An 18,890-nucleotide genomic window follows, 5' to 3' on the forward strand; every position below is an offset into this window, starting at 1 on the left:
TAATAGAATTTTAAAATCTAGCCACCGACCCTCTGCCCCACAGAAACAAAAGCTTGTTTCAGACCTTCTGCCCTTCCCTCAAATCCCCGTTGCTGGAGTAAAAAACTTTCACCCTTTTATAGACCGCCAGGCAGGGCAAAATGTTCCAAAGCCTTTCCAGTCACTGACATCCCTCTTGGTACACAGTGAAGACTGTAATGTAGGCCCAAAAGTACTTAAGTCTAAGCACACTGCTACGTAACAGATGCCCACATGTCTGAGTGTTACTAGGATGTTGCTGTGATGGGAAATCTAGCGAAGAATTCTTGGGTGAGGTACCAAGCAAAAGGCCTACGTGGAGGGTCAGGATATGCACTGCCCTCCCTTAAGTGTAGGCAGTTATTTTTATTTCATTCAATTTTGTTGTTAGCATTAATAACGACGAGACTATAAAGGCATTAGGGTAAGTGATTTAGGACTTTGCAGCCAATCAATTAACATTTGCTGAACTATGAATCAAGGACCTATTTTGGGAAACATTCGGTTTTATTTCTGAACCTGGTTTTATATATGCCCCTTCACGCAGGTTCCAATTAAATGTATTGCAATGGCACACAGTAATATACGACTCACAGTATATATAATTCTAACATTCTCTTTCTGAGGAAAGCTTTTCCTGCATATAAGGACGTAGGCACTGTATCAATACGTAAAGGTAGGCCTTGCATTCCCTTTTTATGTGTGAGAAATAGAAAGTTACATTGCATGGGGGTAAAGGACTCATGTGTAGTCCTATTGCTGGTGTCTCCTGATTACCAAAATGTTCCACAAATATTTAGGACAACTTACTAATTCAATAAACATTTTCTTAACCTGCTGCCCTAACCTCTCGAAGTAGTGATGAGTCATTCTGTAAATGAAAAGCAGATCTGTGCCACTGGACAAATCTATTAGAAATTAACAAATTTAAGTCACTTCGTAGAATGTCCTCAGTGTTTCCACCTCTGCCAGAACGTGTTGAGGTTGGTGGCCTGAGTGCTACGACTGACCGCCTTTGACAGATGGGGCACTCAGGGCCTGCAGCGCGCGTGCACCGCAGAGCGGCTTACCTGAGACGCATAGCTAATTAAAGAGTCGACCTGCACATCAAACCCACATATTTTCCTCTAAATTCCAGAATCTATAAGTTTGCTGTTTTCTCACATCCACACTGTTTCATTGCACAGCCTGAGGGATCACAAAGAGTTGGCCGTGCCTGGTTTCCAGTATTTGATAAACACTACTTAAAGACTAAGTAGTCTTGATAAAGACTACTCTGTCTTATTCTTCCTTGTGTCTTGGTCCTGACTCCTGCAATCCCCCTGCAGGTTAAGACAATGGATATCTTCAGCCACTGGAACTGCCAGGAAATTCCTGGCACAAAGCCAAGGACTTGTGAGTGTTTAAAAATACTTGCTCATTCATTAACTGGAGGCAAAAGTTTTGGGACACCTATCCCTGAGAGAGTGGCAGGGAATTACATGCCACAGGCAAACTGGGCTTGTTTGCTACATAATTCTGAACTTTGTAAATTCTGCAGAAATTCACTAATTTTTTCTTAGTTTTTTTAATACTGTAACTCTTATTTTTATGAGAATATTCAGTATTTTCAATGAAGCAGATGTTCTCCAACAACTTTGGTGGGGAATGTAACCTTTGTGGATATAATTTATCAATACATAAATATATTATTTTAATTGAAATTACAAAACTGCAACTGCAGAAGTGTTGTCCGAGAAATAACTAGAGGTTCAAACTTTCACATTTAACGTGTGAAATTAGGAGAGAAATGCAAAACACTGGGTGGGTGCAATCCCAGCGTTCTCCCTAAACTCAAAGACACTTAAGACAATGTGTGTGTCAGATAAGCCAGTTCTTTGTCTTCTAAATAACTTTCAAAGAATGGAAAATCATTTCTATATACTTTTTATCATTTTCATTTAAGAACAACAATTTCTCCTCCACTCATACAGTTTCAGCTTAGCCTGTGAGTGAGTCACATACCTTTATTACATGATGCTTTTCCTGGAACACAGGAATCTTAAACATCTGGCACCAATAGACTGTACCTTTCTTTGGGATGAGGACCTGTCTTAATAAAAAGGGGACAGGAACACAAAGTCACATCCTCTTGACAGACAATTAAATACCACAAGTAAAAACCCTCACACACTTTCAATAAGCCCACCCCTGTAGTCATAAAACCTGAAAAAACTTACGTCTTGATTTACCAGGTCAAAGTATGGTGTGGCTGCAGACAGCACATCGGTTTTCTCGGGATTCAGTAACCGCAGACTCTTGGTGCCACGATTGGAGTCGTGGTACTTGGGGCCGTCTTCTCCCACATCCTCTCGGTGATAGGCCCAGATCACTCGCATGGTGCTCTCCTGGGGACCAGACACCGCACGGTTATGTCCCAGGGGAGCATTTCTCTTACCACTGAGTCGAGTTTAAAGAACTCTATTTAAAGCAAGATATGGAAGTGAAGGAAAGAGAATAATAACATTTGGAATTCTCAATATGGTCTCTAACATTTATTGTGTAAATCTCATTAAATCAGTACGTGCCCCCCAAATAGACAAGTATCTGGGGGCGGGAGGGCGGGTGAGGGAAGAGCTGCCTCTCAGCAGGCAATGCCCTGCGTTCCGACGCGGGACGGAGGACACCGACCGCAGGCGTGCTTTCCTGCGTGCCGAAAGTGCCAGTCGTCGTCCTGCTGACCCTCCAAACTAGCGGCTGCTGGTTACCAAGCAAATATTCTTGTTAAGCAGCAGGGATTTTGGAAAGCTAAAACCTGTTTTAATGCCATGGACATTCTAGGGAAAATGAATAAATAAGATGGAAATTAAAATTAGTTTCTAGGTCAGAGAAAAGTCACGTGTATGCACTTACATAATAGGCAAACACAGGAGAAACTTCTAATGCTGGGTTTGTGTATTAACCTTGAATTTATCTAATAGTCATTTTATGAATCCTGGGACTTACTAAGGAATCGGGCTACTAGTCATCTTGATTTTAGAAGCTCGCTGATGTGAATCAGTTACAAATCAGATGAACTGCCGTATCCCAACTAGGAGAAGTATTGCCAGGTGAGATTGGCTCCCACTTGGCAATTAAGAGAGATTGCCCAAAGATGAGGGGACACAATGGAGGGTTTGCTGGGGTGTAAATAAATGGTTCAGTCCTCCCACAGATAAAGGTGTCCTTGCCACATCTTTGTAATAAGAACTTTGGAAATAAACAATAAAGCAAAAGCTATTTATTTTAAATGCTATATTCTTTCTTAATAAGTCAAATGACTATAATTATTACTCCAATTAAAGTATAATTGCACTGTATGTTACATAAAAAAGATCCATGTCTTTGCATGTTTTTTTTCCTCTTTTATTCTTTAAGCTGAATGTTAAAACAGCTTTAGATTTTTATATTCCTATTTTTAAAGCTTTGATACACTAAATAGAGGAGATAATTTTATTGGTCCATACAAAGTGAACTTGATCTAAGAAATCTGTGGAAATTTCCAAAGTCCCACATCAATTATAAAGTCTCTAAATATTAAGTTTGCATCTGCATGAAGCATTACCTTTTGTATGAGTTCTAACAATAAGAAATTTTGTATAATATGTTGATAGGCAATTTTAATTAGTTTACTATTCATCTTGATGCATCAGATGCATCAGTTACAAATCTGATGAATTATATTCACTATCATACTTCTCTCTCCTGTAATACATTTCTTCCTATCATTATCTATTGTCTGTTTTCAAACATCACAGAGAAGAAGCTTAAAGGCTTTTGTAAGTCAAATCATACACACTTTAAACAGCTCCTCAGAATTTTACATTAACACAAAAACTGCCTTATTGGTGCTTATAGTTTTAGATTTGTGTGTGTGTGGCTTGTAAAGAGAATTCAAGAATATTCCCCCCAAAACTCCGTGACTTTGTCATCAAAGGTTATTTTTAAATATTTGTTCCTTTTATCCTGTAAGGGATTTCACAACTGTAAGTGTGACACCACAACTTCTTCATGCAAGCCCTCGCTTGGACGCTCCTTACCGTTATAGTCTTGTCATTCACGTCACATGTGTGCAGTTCTCGGGTAAATTCAATCACTGTGTGTGTGCTGTTTTCCATGGCGTATTCCAGGTGGTAGTCTTGCTGAGGGTCTCTTTTCAAGTCTCTGTTTGCACTTGTAAAATAATCCTGTGGAAAAGATGGAAAAAAAGTCAGGATATCGTAAATTCAGAAGGAAGAGAATTTAGATTAAGTGAACAACAATAAAATAACAAAAATTAAAAACAGAGAGAGTATATACAGGACCTTAAAAAACTGATTCTGAGTTTGCTTATTACAAAATTCTATATCTTAGTCATTCTTTAAGTCCTAAAAATTTCTAAGGGGCTGGAGGATCCCAACTAGGGAATAAATTGCCTGGGAAACTGGCCCATGTTTGAACTTCTGGCTCTTCAGGAAAAGGCAGTGTGGATGTATAATACCATATAGCATCAAAAGAGATGGAATGTTCCAGATCACTGAGTAGTTTTCATTGATTATGCAAATAAAAAGAAGACTTCTACATGTGAAATTCCTTGCCCCAAAATGAAGTAACTAATTTGTGGCAAAGCAAGAACCAGCCCCAAGGTCAGCACTTTTTCCACCATTTCCACAGATAGTGTCTCTTCTGCACTTAAAAAGGAAACCCATCCTTAAGATGATGGGTTGTTTTAGTATGAGCTTTAAAGGCATATGCTTATTAAAACAAAATGCAATAAAAATAAGAAAATACATGGAACTACCTGAATTACAAGATATTGAAAAATTAGAGAAGTTTTGTTTTTGTGGATCAGCTATAACTTTTGTACTAAACTTATCCAGTGGGGTACAGATCACTTCTGGGAGGCAGACAGACGCAACAGAGAAGGCATGAGCTTTGGAATCACATGGTTGCAAGCTGACCCCCATCTCTCCCCTAAATAAATGCAATAGCATAGAAGGGGAAAATGCTTGTCATGGTTAGTGTCCATTCAATGCTATTTCTTTCCATTCTAAAACATAGCTTTTTTCCAAAAGATTTCTCTATGCCTTTAGCTTACTATGTTGATGGTTACAAAAATCACATTGTTAATTATTATCACTTATGGGCACAAATTTTGCCTTTCTTATACTGGTTTTTCAGTAATCACAAAGAGTTGATTCAGAATATACATACTGACACTAATAGTAAACAATTACATTTGAAGAAAATATTGCTATGCTTGGAAGAGAAAAATACATTATACACGAAAAAATACCTTAAGCCATCAATAAATGTCACACTCCAATGGGTTGTATTTGGAATTTTTATTCCTAGTACCTTCTTTAATTTTTTAAAAAAGATTTATTTATTTATTTTTAGAGAGGGAAGGGAGGGAGAAAGAGAGAGAGAGAGAGAAACATCAATGTGCGGTTGCTGGGGGTCATGGCCTGTAACCCAGGCATGTGCCCTGACTGGGAATCGAACCTGTGATGCTTTGGTTCACAGCCCACGCTCAATCCACCTAGTACCTTTTTAATGTAGTTACCAAGTGTGTGTGGATTTGTATCCAGAGTCTCAGATCTAGATATTGTTCAAACCCCGTGTTACTGGCAATGCTCCGAGCCTAACTAACTTTTTCATTCCAGTAACTACAACTTATTGGAAACATGCTATGCACCAAGCCCACTGTGAGCATTTAAATGTACTGACTCATTTAATGTTCATATCAAGTCTACAAGATAAACTCGATTTCATAAACAAAGACACTGCAGCACTAAGAATCTTGCCCAAAACGCACAACTGGTAAGCAGTAGGAAAGCCCATATTTGACCCCAGGCAGTCTGTCCTACACCACTGTGCTCACCTCTGGAAAAGTATGAGTTAGTTCATATTTCAGTCTCTGGAAAATATCTTTGTCAAGTTTTTCACATAAAATGTTACTGTTGTTACTGCTAAAGTTGGGGTTTGTCAAAAAAGATTTTGAGAACCAGTTGCGATTGTGAAAGCTGTTCAAACAAAATAATCCTATGAAACAGTGATTTCCCCACTTTTAATTACATAGATTTTCAATATGTAAACAAAATAACAGTGCCTATGGGCAATGAGGGCTTTAGATTTATGCAATGAAACGTAAGCAGATGAATCAAGCAATCAGTTTTTGCAAACAAAAAGAATACAATACAAAATGTAATCAGTTCAAAGAGTACAATAATTATCCTCGTCTTGCAAACATGTTTCTAAAGCCATTAGTCCCACAAAATATCCAGCTGGTTTGCCAATTTTCCATTTGTTCTATTTCCATTCACCAATACCAATTCCTTCCAGCTATTCTATTTTTTCTGGCTCTTCAGATAACTTAGCTCTGAAAAAGAAAATGGGAGAAGCTTCACTCAGGTCTTAACTAAAAATCCTTGAGTTCATCTGCCATGGGTAAAACACCAAGGGTTGAATAAACAGAAAGGCGGCAGCCAATCGTGCCATGGTCTAGACTCCTGGCAAAATGTGATTGTCTAAAAGAGCTGGTATCTTCAGTGTTCATGAGGGAAAACATGAATGCATCTGATTAAAACCAAAACTGAAATGCAAAACATCCTAATCACTAATGTAATTCCATTGCAATTTTTTTTCACATTTTTCAAATTTTAAGGCTTATTTGGAAACATACCTTCAGATTAGCTCTCCAAGTAGTATTAGTAGTTAGTTACATGTCTACTACAGCCAGGCCCTTATTAGTGCAGGGCAATCCATGTTACTCTCTTGCTGTTTTCTCAGGAGACACCCCAAGACAAATATCCTAAACTTTCTCTGGACAAATGGCAACATTTTTCCACCCTCAGTTTATGATCATACATCTCACTTAATTGAAGAAATTTCAACTATAACCATGAGAGCTCACATCTTGTTTTCTTTCTATCCTAAAAAATATCTACTTTATAAAACCATAAAATATAACTCAATCTAAAAGAAAGCCTAAAAATAGAAAATTAAAACAAAGAGAAGATGGGACAAAACAAATGTAAGTGAAATGAAAAACAAATACTAAAATAGATCCTACAGACATCTAAAGGTTAATATTATGTATGCCTTGATACATAAAACTTGGATAATTTAGATGAGAAGCATTCAGTCTTTTGGAAAGACACAAACCACCAACTTATTCAGAAAAACAGATACTCTAAACAGCCCTCTAATCTACTCATGGCTAAAAACCTTCCTACACAGAAAATTCTAAGCCAAGGTGCTTTCACTGGGGATTGTACCAAATCTCTAAGGAAGAGACAATACCAATCTTCAGATTGGTAGAAATCTAAGACTAGCTTTCTTGATGTTCTTTGCTTACACTGCCATTCTCCCAGCCATCCAAATTCAAAACCACAATCTTCTTTAACTTCTCCCTCTGTTACTCACAACTCCACAGTCTCTGCTCCTGTCATGTCTTCCTCCGGAAAATAACCCACCTTTTGCTTCTTCTCCATTACAACTTCTCCTATCTCACATCAGACTACCTCCTACTTACTTCTATCAAGCTCTTTCTTCAGAATTACTCTCAGTATGTGAATATATTTAATTCAACAGTTTATAGCACAAAGTCTTATAATTTAGATTCACGTTTACCTAAAATTTAGCCTAACCTGGTTTTCCAGGATGTCTATCAATTAATCTTACCACAGGGTCTCTGTTATCTATTTATTATGCCCCCTAAATACTCTGCCTTTTTCCAGCTCTTGATCAAACTGCTTTTGTTCATTTTGCTCGTCTCTATCTCCTGTTCTCCTCACCCCACTGAGACAGACTCTCCACTAATGACATCCATTGACACACGTCCTTCTCTTCCAGACTCATGCATGACTCTGCCTCCTCTATGTAGTCTTCTTTGATCATCCCAACTGGAAGCAATCATTCCCGCTCCGGATCCTTATCCCTGTACCTGCATTCCGTGTAGCAGGCAATATATTCTAGATGCAGCATATCTTCTCGACCACGTGGTAAAAGCCTAGTAACAGAGACCTAATACTGTTAATCCAGTTATAAATTTGGAACCTCAGCATAGTTGTTTACATTGTAAATAGAACAAAAAGAGGGAGACAGATTATTTTCTCACTTGCTCTCAATTATATTTACATATGGTTAAGATCTGACGTGGAATGTGTTTAACCAGATGCTAGGATGAATTTGGGTCTGCATGATCTGCCATGTAAACACATCTGGCACTGAACTCTGGGGATGTTGTTACAACCTTTTAGACCCTAAATGGACATGAATCTTATGAAACTGACATCACATCTAGAAAAAAAGTTTATGCATGCAAATACTCTTTGAAAGCCTTTCATACTAGGAGGGCATTCCCTACCTATTTTAAAGGAAAGAAAAAAAACAGTTCTAAGAGAGAAAAACCATGCTTTAGAATGTTTCCTAATGTAGAAACCATGCTTGAGAATGTTTTCTAATGTAATTTATATCTTCAGTGCCTAACAGAATGGCCTGCACAGAGCAGAGGCTCATTAAATATGTGTAATTTTGAAAGGAGCATCCTGCTTTTGTTTTGCTAAATCTAAATGAAAATTAAAAATAAGAACCCAAGAACCATATTCCAATATTCACATCTTTGTGGTAGAGTCATAATTTAGCCTGGTGGGGGCAAAACTTTCCCCAGAAATACGTTAAGTTTTTTCTTCCTTCACCCAGTATTAATAAAAATACATGGTCTATAATCAAATATGGTCTTAATACTATCGATATTATACAATAAAAATGGTTTATTGGCAAACCCTAAGAGAACAATTAAGTGAGGCAAGAGGAGAGAAAAAGCACCCTTTCCCCTCCAAAACTCCTAGCATTTAACTATTCTTGTTTGGAGGAAGAAAAGAAGGAAGGGAGGGTGGGGAAGAAGGAAAAAGAGGGAGAAAAAGAAAAGTCACTCAAGGGCCTGTCACTCTTAAAAATCCTTCATGCAGATTAACTAAACCTAAAAAAAGTATGTTCAGTGAGTTTAAAACTTTCCTGACAATGTGACAAAGGGATAAATGTAACTCAAGTGGGTAATTCAATGGAAGAGTTATTTTGTATCTATCATACTGCGGGAGCAGGAAGCAGAGGACTGGAGAATGAAACTAACAGTAAATCGTCCACCAACTAAGAGTTTGAATACCGGTAACATCACCTAGAAATTTATATTCACGAAACTGTCCTGTAGTACTTATGAGATATTTAAGAAAGTTTCCCAGATCATTTTTACTGATTTTCACTTCAGAATTAGAACTGAATGGCATCCCTTACCTCACCCCTACTCCCAGGCCCAGTGAGCAAATGGACCCCAATGCCGCTCCACTGTAAATCCACAGTGAAGGCCTTTCCTCAGCCCACTTCCTACAGTGCTTGATACTCCAGGACTTTTAAAATAAAAATAGGAATTTGATCACAGTGCACTCTTGCTGTCATGGCACAGTCAGCCATTATACAAATAAATCTAATTGGATGATATACGTACCAAATGTATTGTATATTTTATAAATATAACAAAATCCTGATAAATAAAAGTGGGCTCCAATTAAGTCTCATTAAAAATGGACTCTGTGAAGGCAAGAGCATGGAGGAGAACTTGGAGAGTTGCGACTCTGTAGAGGTTTTGTAAGAATTTAAAGATATTCAGATGTTTTAATTATGTAAATACAAAAGCTGATACCCAGAAGCCATTCTTCTCTGTGCTTGCTCAGTTTTAAGGTTCTGTGTTGTAAAGTGTGAAATAAAGTTACCCTATATCAATGGCTTTATGTTAATGTCAATCATTCTAACACAAATATCTGCATTAAGATCAGCTTCAATATGAATTGTCATTGAGATAATTTTTTATTGTGGATTATCACCATAATTATGTGTTTCACTCACTTATGTTTTTTATAGGTAAAGTATTACCTATTAGCCTTGAAAGTCTGAGTTAATAATTAGCCTCCGGCAGGAAAGTTACCACTATTCTGCAGTTGTGTCATAAAAGATACTAGTACTCCTGAAACATGTTCTCACAAGATATTTTTCCTTTTGAACATTTTATGCTTTGAAAAAATTATGAAATATATCATTAAGGTTTCAAAACACTGTGTGGCAACAGCGAAGTCAGCATTACCAACAGTTGGCATTTCCCGTGAAAGCGTGAAAGCGCCAGAACTGGCTGCCACGTTCCAGCGGAGATAACACGCCCCGCGAGGCTGGCGTCTGGATTCTACAAGATCGCTGCGACCTCTCGTCAAAAAAACATGATTGCACAGATGTTAAATTGGTTCTCACTCATTGTCAGTTTTGTTTCTCTCTTGAATAAAATCTCGGTAACAGAAGAGAGCTTTGACGCTGCTGTGTTAAACAGGATAAAGCGAAAGCCCTCCGAGTGTAATAAAAGATATGAATAAACTCTGGCTCAGCCGGGAGAACTGAATGTAAGCACAGCTGCAGGAAAAAAACTTGAGAAAAATGTTGCCATCTGTCATCACTTTCCTCAACAGGTGCTTGTAGTTTTTCTTCTTTTTCCACAACTCAAAAGCCTTGTTCCTTCAAACATTTGTTTGTAATATCAGTTTCTATAATAACTGTTATGGTGGTTAAATAATATTGAGAGTAAAATAATAAACATTTTTGTGTTAAAGGGAATCTTTGATCCTAAAAAAGTCATAAAGTTGTGTAAGTGAACTACATAAACATAATTTTCAGAATTTCAAGACAAGCTGATTTTAATAAGTTATTTCTTCACAAATCTTAGAAATTTGAACAAAGTGTCAAAATAGAAGGGGCCTGCCTTCTGGAAACCACTTCAGATAAAACTGGGACTCTAGGTCTAATGAGGGATCTGTTAAACAACTACCAGACACTGAAACATGAACCCCGCTAGCTTGCACTCCATCGAGGGGCCCACCTGGCATATCTGTTCCACAAGTTCCACCTTCTGAAAGCACACATCCTTAATAATAGTAAAGTAAATATTCTCATCTTGATTTTCTTATAATTTAGCACTTTGCTAAAATTATAGAATTATCAGAGACACAGGGTGAAATTAAAATTTTGATTCTTTAACCATAATAAACTTTAATGAAAAAGGCAACTTCAGATCTTGCCATTGAAATAAGATGTCATTTTACCTCCATCCTAAATTTTAGATGACTTCCCTTAATTCTCCGTGACCAGTTTATGCAAGGAATAAATTTTGAGAAGTGTCTTTCTTCCTTCCTCCCTCCCTTCTCCCTCTCTCCGTCCTTCCTCTTCTCTCTCCCAACACATTGTATTGAGTGACCACTATTCCTCAGCCCCTTTTATAAAGCTGAAGACACATGATTGCACAGGATAGTAGACATATTCCCCACTGTAATAAAATTGATAGTTTAGTTGGGAGATGGTGCACCATTTTTAATTGAAATAACAATGTAACCATAACTGTTTCGATGTTAGGTATATAGGAAAATAAAACAGAGATTATAGAGAGGCAGTGGAGGGCCTTCGGGCTGAGTGATCAGAAAGTCACTGCTGAGGCAATGACACTTACTTACTCTATGAAATCAACTACAAGTAGAAGCCAGCCACAAACACAAACAAACAAACAAACAAAGTAGGTTCCAGGAAGACAGAGCAGCTATTGGAAAGAACCTGAAGTGTGGTAGGTTCATCCAATTTGAGGAAGCGAACAAAAGCCAGTGTAACTGAACTATAGTAATCACAATGGGTAAATGCACTGGTCCCAGATGTTAGAACACCTTGCATGTCAGTACAGGGAATTGGGATACTAGGCTTATATAAAAGTCATTTGAGCTTTAAGCAGCAAGTGGTATATTTTGACATGCAAAAAAATATATAAACATGAGTGTACACTGCTGTGGCCACAGTGTAGAGAACGCTGAGAAGAAGGAAGAAGAGGGGCGGTCCGGGAGACGGACAGTGGTCCCAGTGGCTCCAGCTAGAGTGGGAGCAGCTTAAAGAACAAGACAGTTTCATAGTTGCTAATGTCTTCCCTTCTGTTAATTTCTTGAATAACCTAAAAGCATGACTGTGGAGAAAGGTTATTTTTAGCATCATACTCAAGTTGGAACACAACCTGAAGGTACCTAAATCCTAGCTCCTGCCAAAGGAGGATTTCTTAAGTGATGATCACAGTAGTTAATGCCTCCAGTGACAAAGCTCATAAATTTACCGCCTCACAAAAACAAATCAGTTAAGTTTAATACCTCTGCTTGTCAGAAATACCCTTTAATGTATATTAATTGGGTCTTTTTTTGTCTTTTTGGAGCCTGATAGGTAACATCTAATCCATATTTCTCGAGGGAGACAGTCCACTGGTTCAAAGACAATCATCACGTCTTTTCCACTTGTTCTTTCTCCAGGTGCGGTGTTGCCAGGTGCTCCCATTACGCAGGTACCCAATTTCCAGAGAGTTCAACCATCTTTGTAACCCCCTTTAGACAGCTCCAGTTCACCCACACATTCTTTAGAAATGCTGTTCTAGAAGGTGTCTTCTGGTGTGATTAGCCTAGTACAGAGTACTATATCAATATCCTTGATAGAAACAGTAGAGTGTATAGGTTAATACTGCCTCTGTCTGCTTAGCAAGCATATCCTTTGAGCTTAAAATCAACTAATACTTACAACTTGTTCATAAGAACTCCAATTAATCCAATTTTATACTTCTTGTGCATACATGTCTAATTTTTTAACCAAATGTTTAACTTAATTTGTGTTCTCATTGAATTTTTAACTTTTAGTTTTCTTTCATTATTTTAATATATTACTCTCTTTTGAGTCCCCAGTCATTCTGTAGTCTAATGTAGTAAATTTGTTATCAACATGCTTTGAGTTTGCATGTTTAAACATCTATGATTATAACTAATTCAACTTTATTAGTCCATCTTTTGTAAAGACATTATGCAAAACCCTGATAATTACTTACTATCATTCAGATGCACCATTTACTTGATTCCTCAATTACTGGCCCAATAAATCCAACTCAAAAGAAAATGCAGTCTTGTCAGTAGAATCTATGATTATTAAAACTATGCTGGCTTCTAGTCATTAAGGACTGCGAAGTGTTCACAAACCATTCGCTTAAAGTTTGTCCTCAAATTTTCTAAAAAATGTCTTCCAATCTCCTCCCTCTATACAGTTAACAGAAAATATCTCCCACATTCCGAAGCTGGAGCATATGTCTCCATGTAATCTTTTAACAATATTTCCTTAAGAGATTGCTTCATGGCATCTTGTATTTAGGGAGTACTTTCAATGTGTCACGTATTGTGCTAGGAGTTTTACATGCTTATTTTATGTATTCCTCACAAAAGCCCCATGCGTTGCATTACATTACCTGCCCGAAACTTAATTATTGTATAACTGGGAAAAATTTATTGTAATAACTGTGGTAATTGATGACTACTAAATCAACGATGATCACATCATAAGGTATATACATTCAATCACTATGTTGTATACCTGAAACTAACATAACATTGAGTGTCAACTATACTTTAATAAATAACTAACTAACATGGGCCAGAGAGTCAGGATTAAAGCAACAAAACCCATGCATTAGATATGATTCCTTTCTTCATAAAGGAAACTGTCCCTTAGAGAGATTAAGTAGCTTGCCGAGGGTGGCTCCATCAATAAGCAGCAAGCAAGGCTGGGATTTCCAGGATGACTTCCTGCTTCTGACTGCTCATCAGGTGTCCAGCAGATATTTCTTGGGGACCTGCCAAGCACATGGACTGGTTCCTGGTACCTCAGGAAGATGTGGCAGCACCAGCACAGCCATCAACTTGTAAAAAAAAAAGACTATTTACCTCTTTTGCTACTTTCTCTTCTTCTCCCTTCTGCAACTATAGCTGTGGAGCATTTCACACTGTGGGGCTTATAAGCATCCTTGGAAAACACCAGAGGGAAAGGAAAGGCTGTGTATTTATATAACTGGAGAAACACTTGAGGAGAGTTTAACCAAATACAAAGGGAGTCCACTCTGTTACTGTTAATTCTAATAAAAGATTTTAGAGAACACTTTTCTTGGCTTAAATACAGGCTGGTAATTCTCTGGGACATTCCTTTATTAATGTTCCATTGATGCTCTGGTATCATATATAACATATGTTAGACTCTGTGTGGGCAAATATTCCTGTTGCTTGGAAATACAGCAGCTAGTACCAGCAGAAGAAAGGTGTGGCGGTATGGCAAGGGCTTGGAGGAGGACAGAGATTTCTGGTTCTGCGTATTTTGAAACATATCACTACCCAGTTCTTCCATTGCTGGTCTTGTTTCAACATGTACATTTAAGAAAATACATAGAATTATCAACTAATTCATTAAACTCACCTCACGATTGTTTCCTTTCTAGGAAAACCACTTTATTTTTGTTTTTGCAAAATAATCTTAAATACCAAATGCTAGCCCTTGCTTCAAACACCAAATGGTTAGTGTAAGTTGCTTTGTACAGAGACCTGCTTTGCATCCCTATGCCCTGTGCCTGGAATCTTCCAAGCTTCTCTATGTGGATCACAAAGGAATCACTGTATTCTTATCAGAGCATCTGACCACACAGGGTCAGCATTTCCCGAGCTTGCCTGCAGATAAAAATCACCAGGAAAACTAAAAAAATATATTACTGTCTGTGTCCACCACCCCCTGCAGACTGTGATTTCACTGATGTGGGGGAGGGAGAGAAAGGATTTTCTGGACATTAAAGATTTTAAAAGACACCCAAGTGACCCTAATGTGCAGAAAAACTTCGGAACATCTGACATGGAAGCATCTTTGCCAGTTCTCAGCTCTCTGTTAGCCCCACCCACCCAACACTAGACTCCAATCTGCCATAACATGAATCCATCTTGGCCTTGACCAAAGGCGTCCAAAGTACCGGAAGGATGAGCTTCCACGTGGTTTTATCTACCGTGAGTTTCCTTGTAGGAGTGTGTTTCAGTGTATAGACTTTCCTAGGGGCAGGAGGGCAGGAAGGTAGCAATTAAATTTTATCTATGAAACCAAGATTCAAAGGTTTTAGTTTAAAAATTGCCTAAAAGATGGGAATCCTCCCCAGACATATGTGGTTTTGTTGATCTAGCTTCTCAGAATCCCTGAGCTCTATAAGATTATTGAAAATGAAAAAGAGCACAGAGTATAAGAGAAAAACATTCCCACCTAGTATTAAGAAACTTCTATAAAATCATCAACTCTCTAGATCAAAGCTTGAAAGACTCTAGCTGAGCCTACTAAACATCTGTGTAAGAATGCCACAGAAATAGAAGAGAGTGCTCATGCGGTTCAGACACATTTGAAAAAGCACTAATTATACTTCCTCCAGGTAGGCACTTCCCTGTATTCAAGGTCTACAGAGTTCTTTGATGCCCATACCAGATAATCTTCTTCATAGCATATAGTATTTTTCATTGTAAACACTATGGCTAGTCTTGAAAACAACGTTTAAAACTTGGGATAACTTATTTTCCTTCATGGTTTGATGATAAGCATCCTAATCTGAAAAAGCCACACAGCCCCTTATCACACCACCGGCTTTTAATTCTTGGCACAGCACTTACCACTTTCCAATATTTTTCTTGTTCATTTATTTATTTGTTTACTCCCACCAAAATATGAGCTCCATAATACCAATAACTTTGTCTCACTCAGTGCTATGTGCCCAGCGTCTAGAACGGTTTGATAAACCTTCAGTAAATATTGACTGGATGAACGCATGAACATGCCAGCATTCTCTGTCTATAGGGAAGTACTTTATGAAAACAGTCAAAGTCGAAATGACCCCCAAGCTGTGTGACCTAATGCCTCAGGATAACACATCCACAAAGTGGGATAAACAAGGTACTGATCACTGGGCTATCGTGAGAATTACATACTTTAAGGAGTTACCATAATGCATGGTTGGTTATATTAAGAACTCAGCAAATGAAAATTGTATCCTAGAAATTTATACCTATGATATTTATCGTGAAACAAAAGTAGTCAAAATACAATGATTTCATTTTATCAGTCTCTTAAAAATGTATTTTATCATACAAGGTCTTTCACTACTAAGGAAGAAAATGCATATGATTTTTGTAAATTACAGCTTGCTTGCAGAAGAAAGAACATCAGATTGGAACTCAGGAAGGCAACAAGCCATTTACATAACAGCTACTCAAAACTCAGTTTCCTCATCTTTAAAATGAGAGGGGAGTAAGAAGCAGCAAGCAAAGACATAAAACATCAACACTGAACCTGTAAAAATAAGAAGTGTTTAAAGATTTTCTCATAGTTATATGTGTACATTAGATTAATAAGAAGACCTCAATAGTAAACTAAATTTGGTCCATTCATTATTTGTGTAGCACTCAGCTATATGATCCCAATTCTACAGTTAACAAAAATTATCTACTTGTAATTATTTTGCAAAATTCTCTACTTATGTGTTGTATGCTGTCCTTAGGAGTAGGGTTTTTTTTTTTTTATCTGCTCTAGAGTTTTACAAGTTAAAAAGACATAGATTTGGAAGAAGATTCCTGGAGAAATATTTTTCTTTTTAGAAGTTCTGCATTACTTATTTTTTGAAGTTACAATAAACAGCATTGCGATGCATCTGTATGCACAGTTTTTTTTTAACATATGGATCAAACATTTCCAGAAACATGATGATGTATAATGAATTCATTCCTTTCGCCAGCAACTTTATTTTACTGTGGTTCTATTACAAATGACAATTCAATAAAACACCATTCACTTTCTTTGAAGTAGAATCTTGCCTGTCCTTTCAAGAATTCAGAAATGGCCGTTGGTTGCCTGAAGCCTCGAAATCTGTTGGTCAATTCAGGTACATTGTTTCCGTGGCTCTTAGGTCTGCGGTTTCCTCAGGCTGTCATTACGAAATCATCTGCTCTGCCAGGGAGAACCACACGCTGAAGACTACCACTGTGTACTGAGCATCACACCAGTCATGTGTCTGTATTACTAATACCCAAGCATGAGCCTTGGAGAAGTCCCTTTGTCGTCTGGTTATTGGGGGGCATTGTCCAAAGGCTCATAAATATCTCTTAACAAAGCCCCAGCTGAGCTGTGTCAGGGTTGCACACTCTCCCAGTCTTCCCCTTACAGCTTTTCAATTTGCTTTCCAAACATTTCTTTGTTGCCGTTGGCTGGGGTGCACTTAAAAGAAGCACATCATTAACCACAAAGAATGCTCACTGTTTTCTGTGATTTCAAATCAGTTCCAAGCACTTCCTCAGCTCCTCAGCAAGCAGCCGGGCAGCAATTACCCTGCCGCTGAGGACTCACTCCTCATCACAGAAACGCTTCAGTTTTAGAGACAGCCAACAAGCAAGGCTGTAACAAATGATGACACATATTTTGGCCTCCATTCACTAATGATTTACACCCCCAAAGGAAGAGTGAATCAATTTTTGTGCAAATTCAACAGCACATCCGACAATGCTGCCCTCTTCCCTAACTCGCACAAACTGTGCATTCATCAACCCGGATCACTTGCCTCAAATGGGACTCACAGTTGCTAAGTGGCTCCGGTGGGGGTGGGATTGCTCTGTGTCAAAAAGGGGCAAAGTACAAGGAAAGGACATGATCTGTCAAGGAAGGGAGCATTGAGTTAATTCATTGAGAAAAAAAATGGTGAAGTTTTCAAAAGCTGATGCCAAAGGAAGGACTGCTTTCCATCCCCACCCCTGGCAATTCTGTGAAAGATTGTGTAGAGAGTGACTCAGCAGCATCCTCCCGCAGAGCACGGTCTCCCCAAGGGTAAGCCTCTGTAGAACAAAGTCCCTCATAGAGTACACTGAGACAGGCTTTGCTTCGCAACCACACTTCTCTCTTTTCTTCTCCATTTCGGTGGTACCTGATTATATAGCATTTCAGGAAATATCTCCAGACAGGGTCACAGGGTTACAAAATGGGCAAGGAAAATTCTCATAATACCTCTTCTCTGGGAACAGTAAGTCTTTTTTGCCTTGCAAGGGTTTTTCATTACACCAACTGACAAGTAAATGTCACACTGCCCTCTGGAGGTTGACTCATTGGGTAGTTGGCAACCATTGGACACTATGGGTTGTAGAAGATCAGAACTCATTTTGCGATGGGGGCAGGAGTGGAAGGAGTATGGAATAGGAGGACAATGGAGAAATCACCAACTGATCACTAACTTCTTACAATTAGTAAGTTTGCATGTGCATGCATCAGAGAGGGAGAGAGGAGGAAGGAAAGAAGGTGAATAAGTAAACACTGCCTCCACATCTCAGCAGTGGCAAGAGAGAGTGGATGCATCTAGACAGGCTCAAAATTCAAAAGCAGCCAGTGGCAAGACTGTAAGGATGGTATGGTAGAATGTTTCTTCCAAAGATGGCCATACTGATGTCCTTCATTCCCACGTGACCTCCTTACAATGTGATGTTCCCTCTTAAACCCAGTGGAACTGTGACTATAGCAGAAGGCACATTACATGACTCAAAGGCTAGGTTTAAAAAAGGCTATACAGTTCCACAGGGACCTCTCTGGATGTTCACTCTTGGGACCCAGTCACTTTGCTGTGGAGAAGCCCAGAAGCTATACGCAGAGGCCACACTCCCACCGCAGCACCAGCGGAGGTCCCTGACAACAGCCAACATCAGCTGCCAGTCAGGCCTTCAGATGATTCCAACCACTCACCTTGGAGTTGACACCAAGTGGAACAGAGAAGAGGTGTCCCCACTAAGCCCTGCTCTAACTACAGATTTGCGAGCAAAATAAGAGCTATCCTTGGATGAAGCCACTATATTTTGGAGTGGTTTGTTACACAGTAGATAACCAAAACAATGGGCAAGGTCCCTTCTGACACCGGGTGGAACATTTGTGGCACAGAAATAAACCTG

General features: G+C 38.5%; 1 protein-coding gene across 1 annotated transcript in view; it reads right to left on the reverse strand.

The window, feature by feature from the left end:
- MOXD1 (monooxygenase DBH like 1) overlaps positions 1 to 18,890 on the reverse strand; it is a 73,392-nt gene that overhangs the window by 50,885 nt on the left and 3,617 nt on the right. The window contains exons 2-4 of the mRNA XM_028509330.2: positions 4,077 to 4,223; positions 2,238 to 2,405; positions 2,023 to 2,106 (exon numbers count right to left, since the gene is read on the reverse strand). Coding sequence (XP_028365131.1) covers positions 2,023 to 2,106; positions 2,238 to 2,405; positions 4,077 to 4,223 — 399 coding nt within the window. The remainder of the gene's footprint in view (positions 1 to 2,022; positions 2,107 to 2,237; positions 2,406 to 4,076; positions 4,224 to 18,890) is intronic.

This window comes from Phyllostomus discolor, chromosome 4 (assembly GCF_004126475.2).
Source record: "Phyllostomus discolor isolate MPI-MPIP mPhyDis1 chromosome 4, mPhyDis1.pri.v3, whole genome shotgun sequence".
Classification (NCBI taxonomy): Eukaryota; Metazoa; Chordata; class Mammalia; order Chiroptera; family Phyllostomidae; genus Phyllostomus; species Phyllostomus discolor.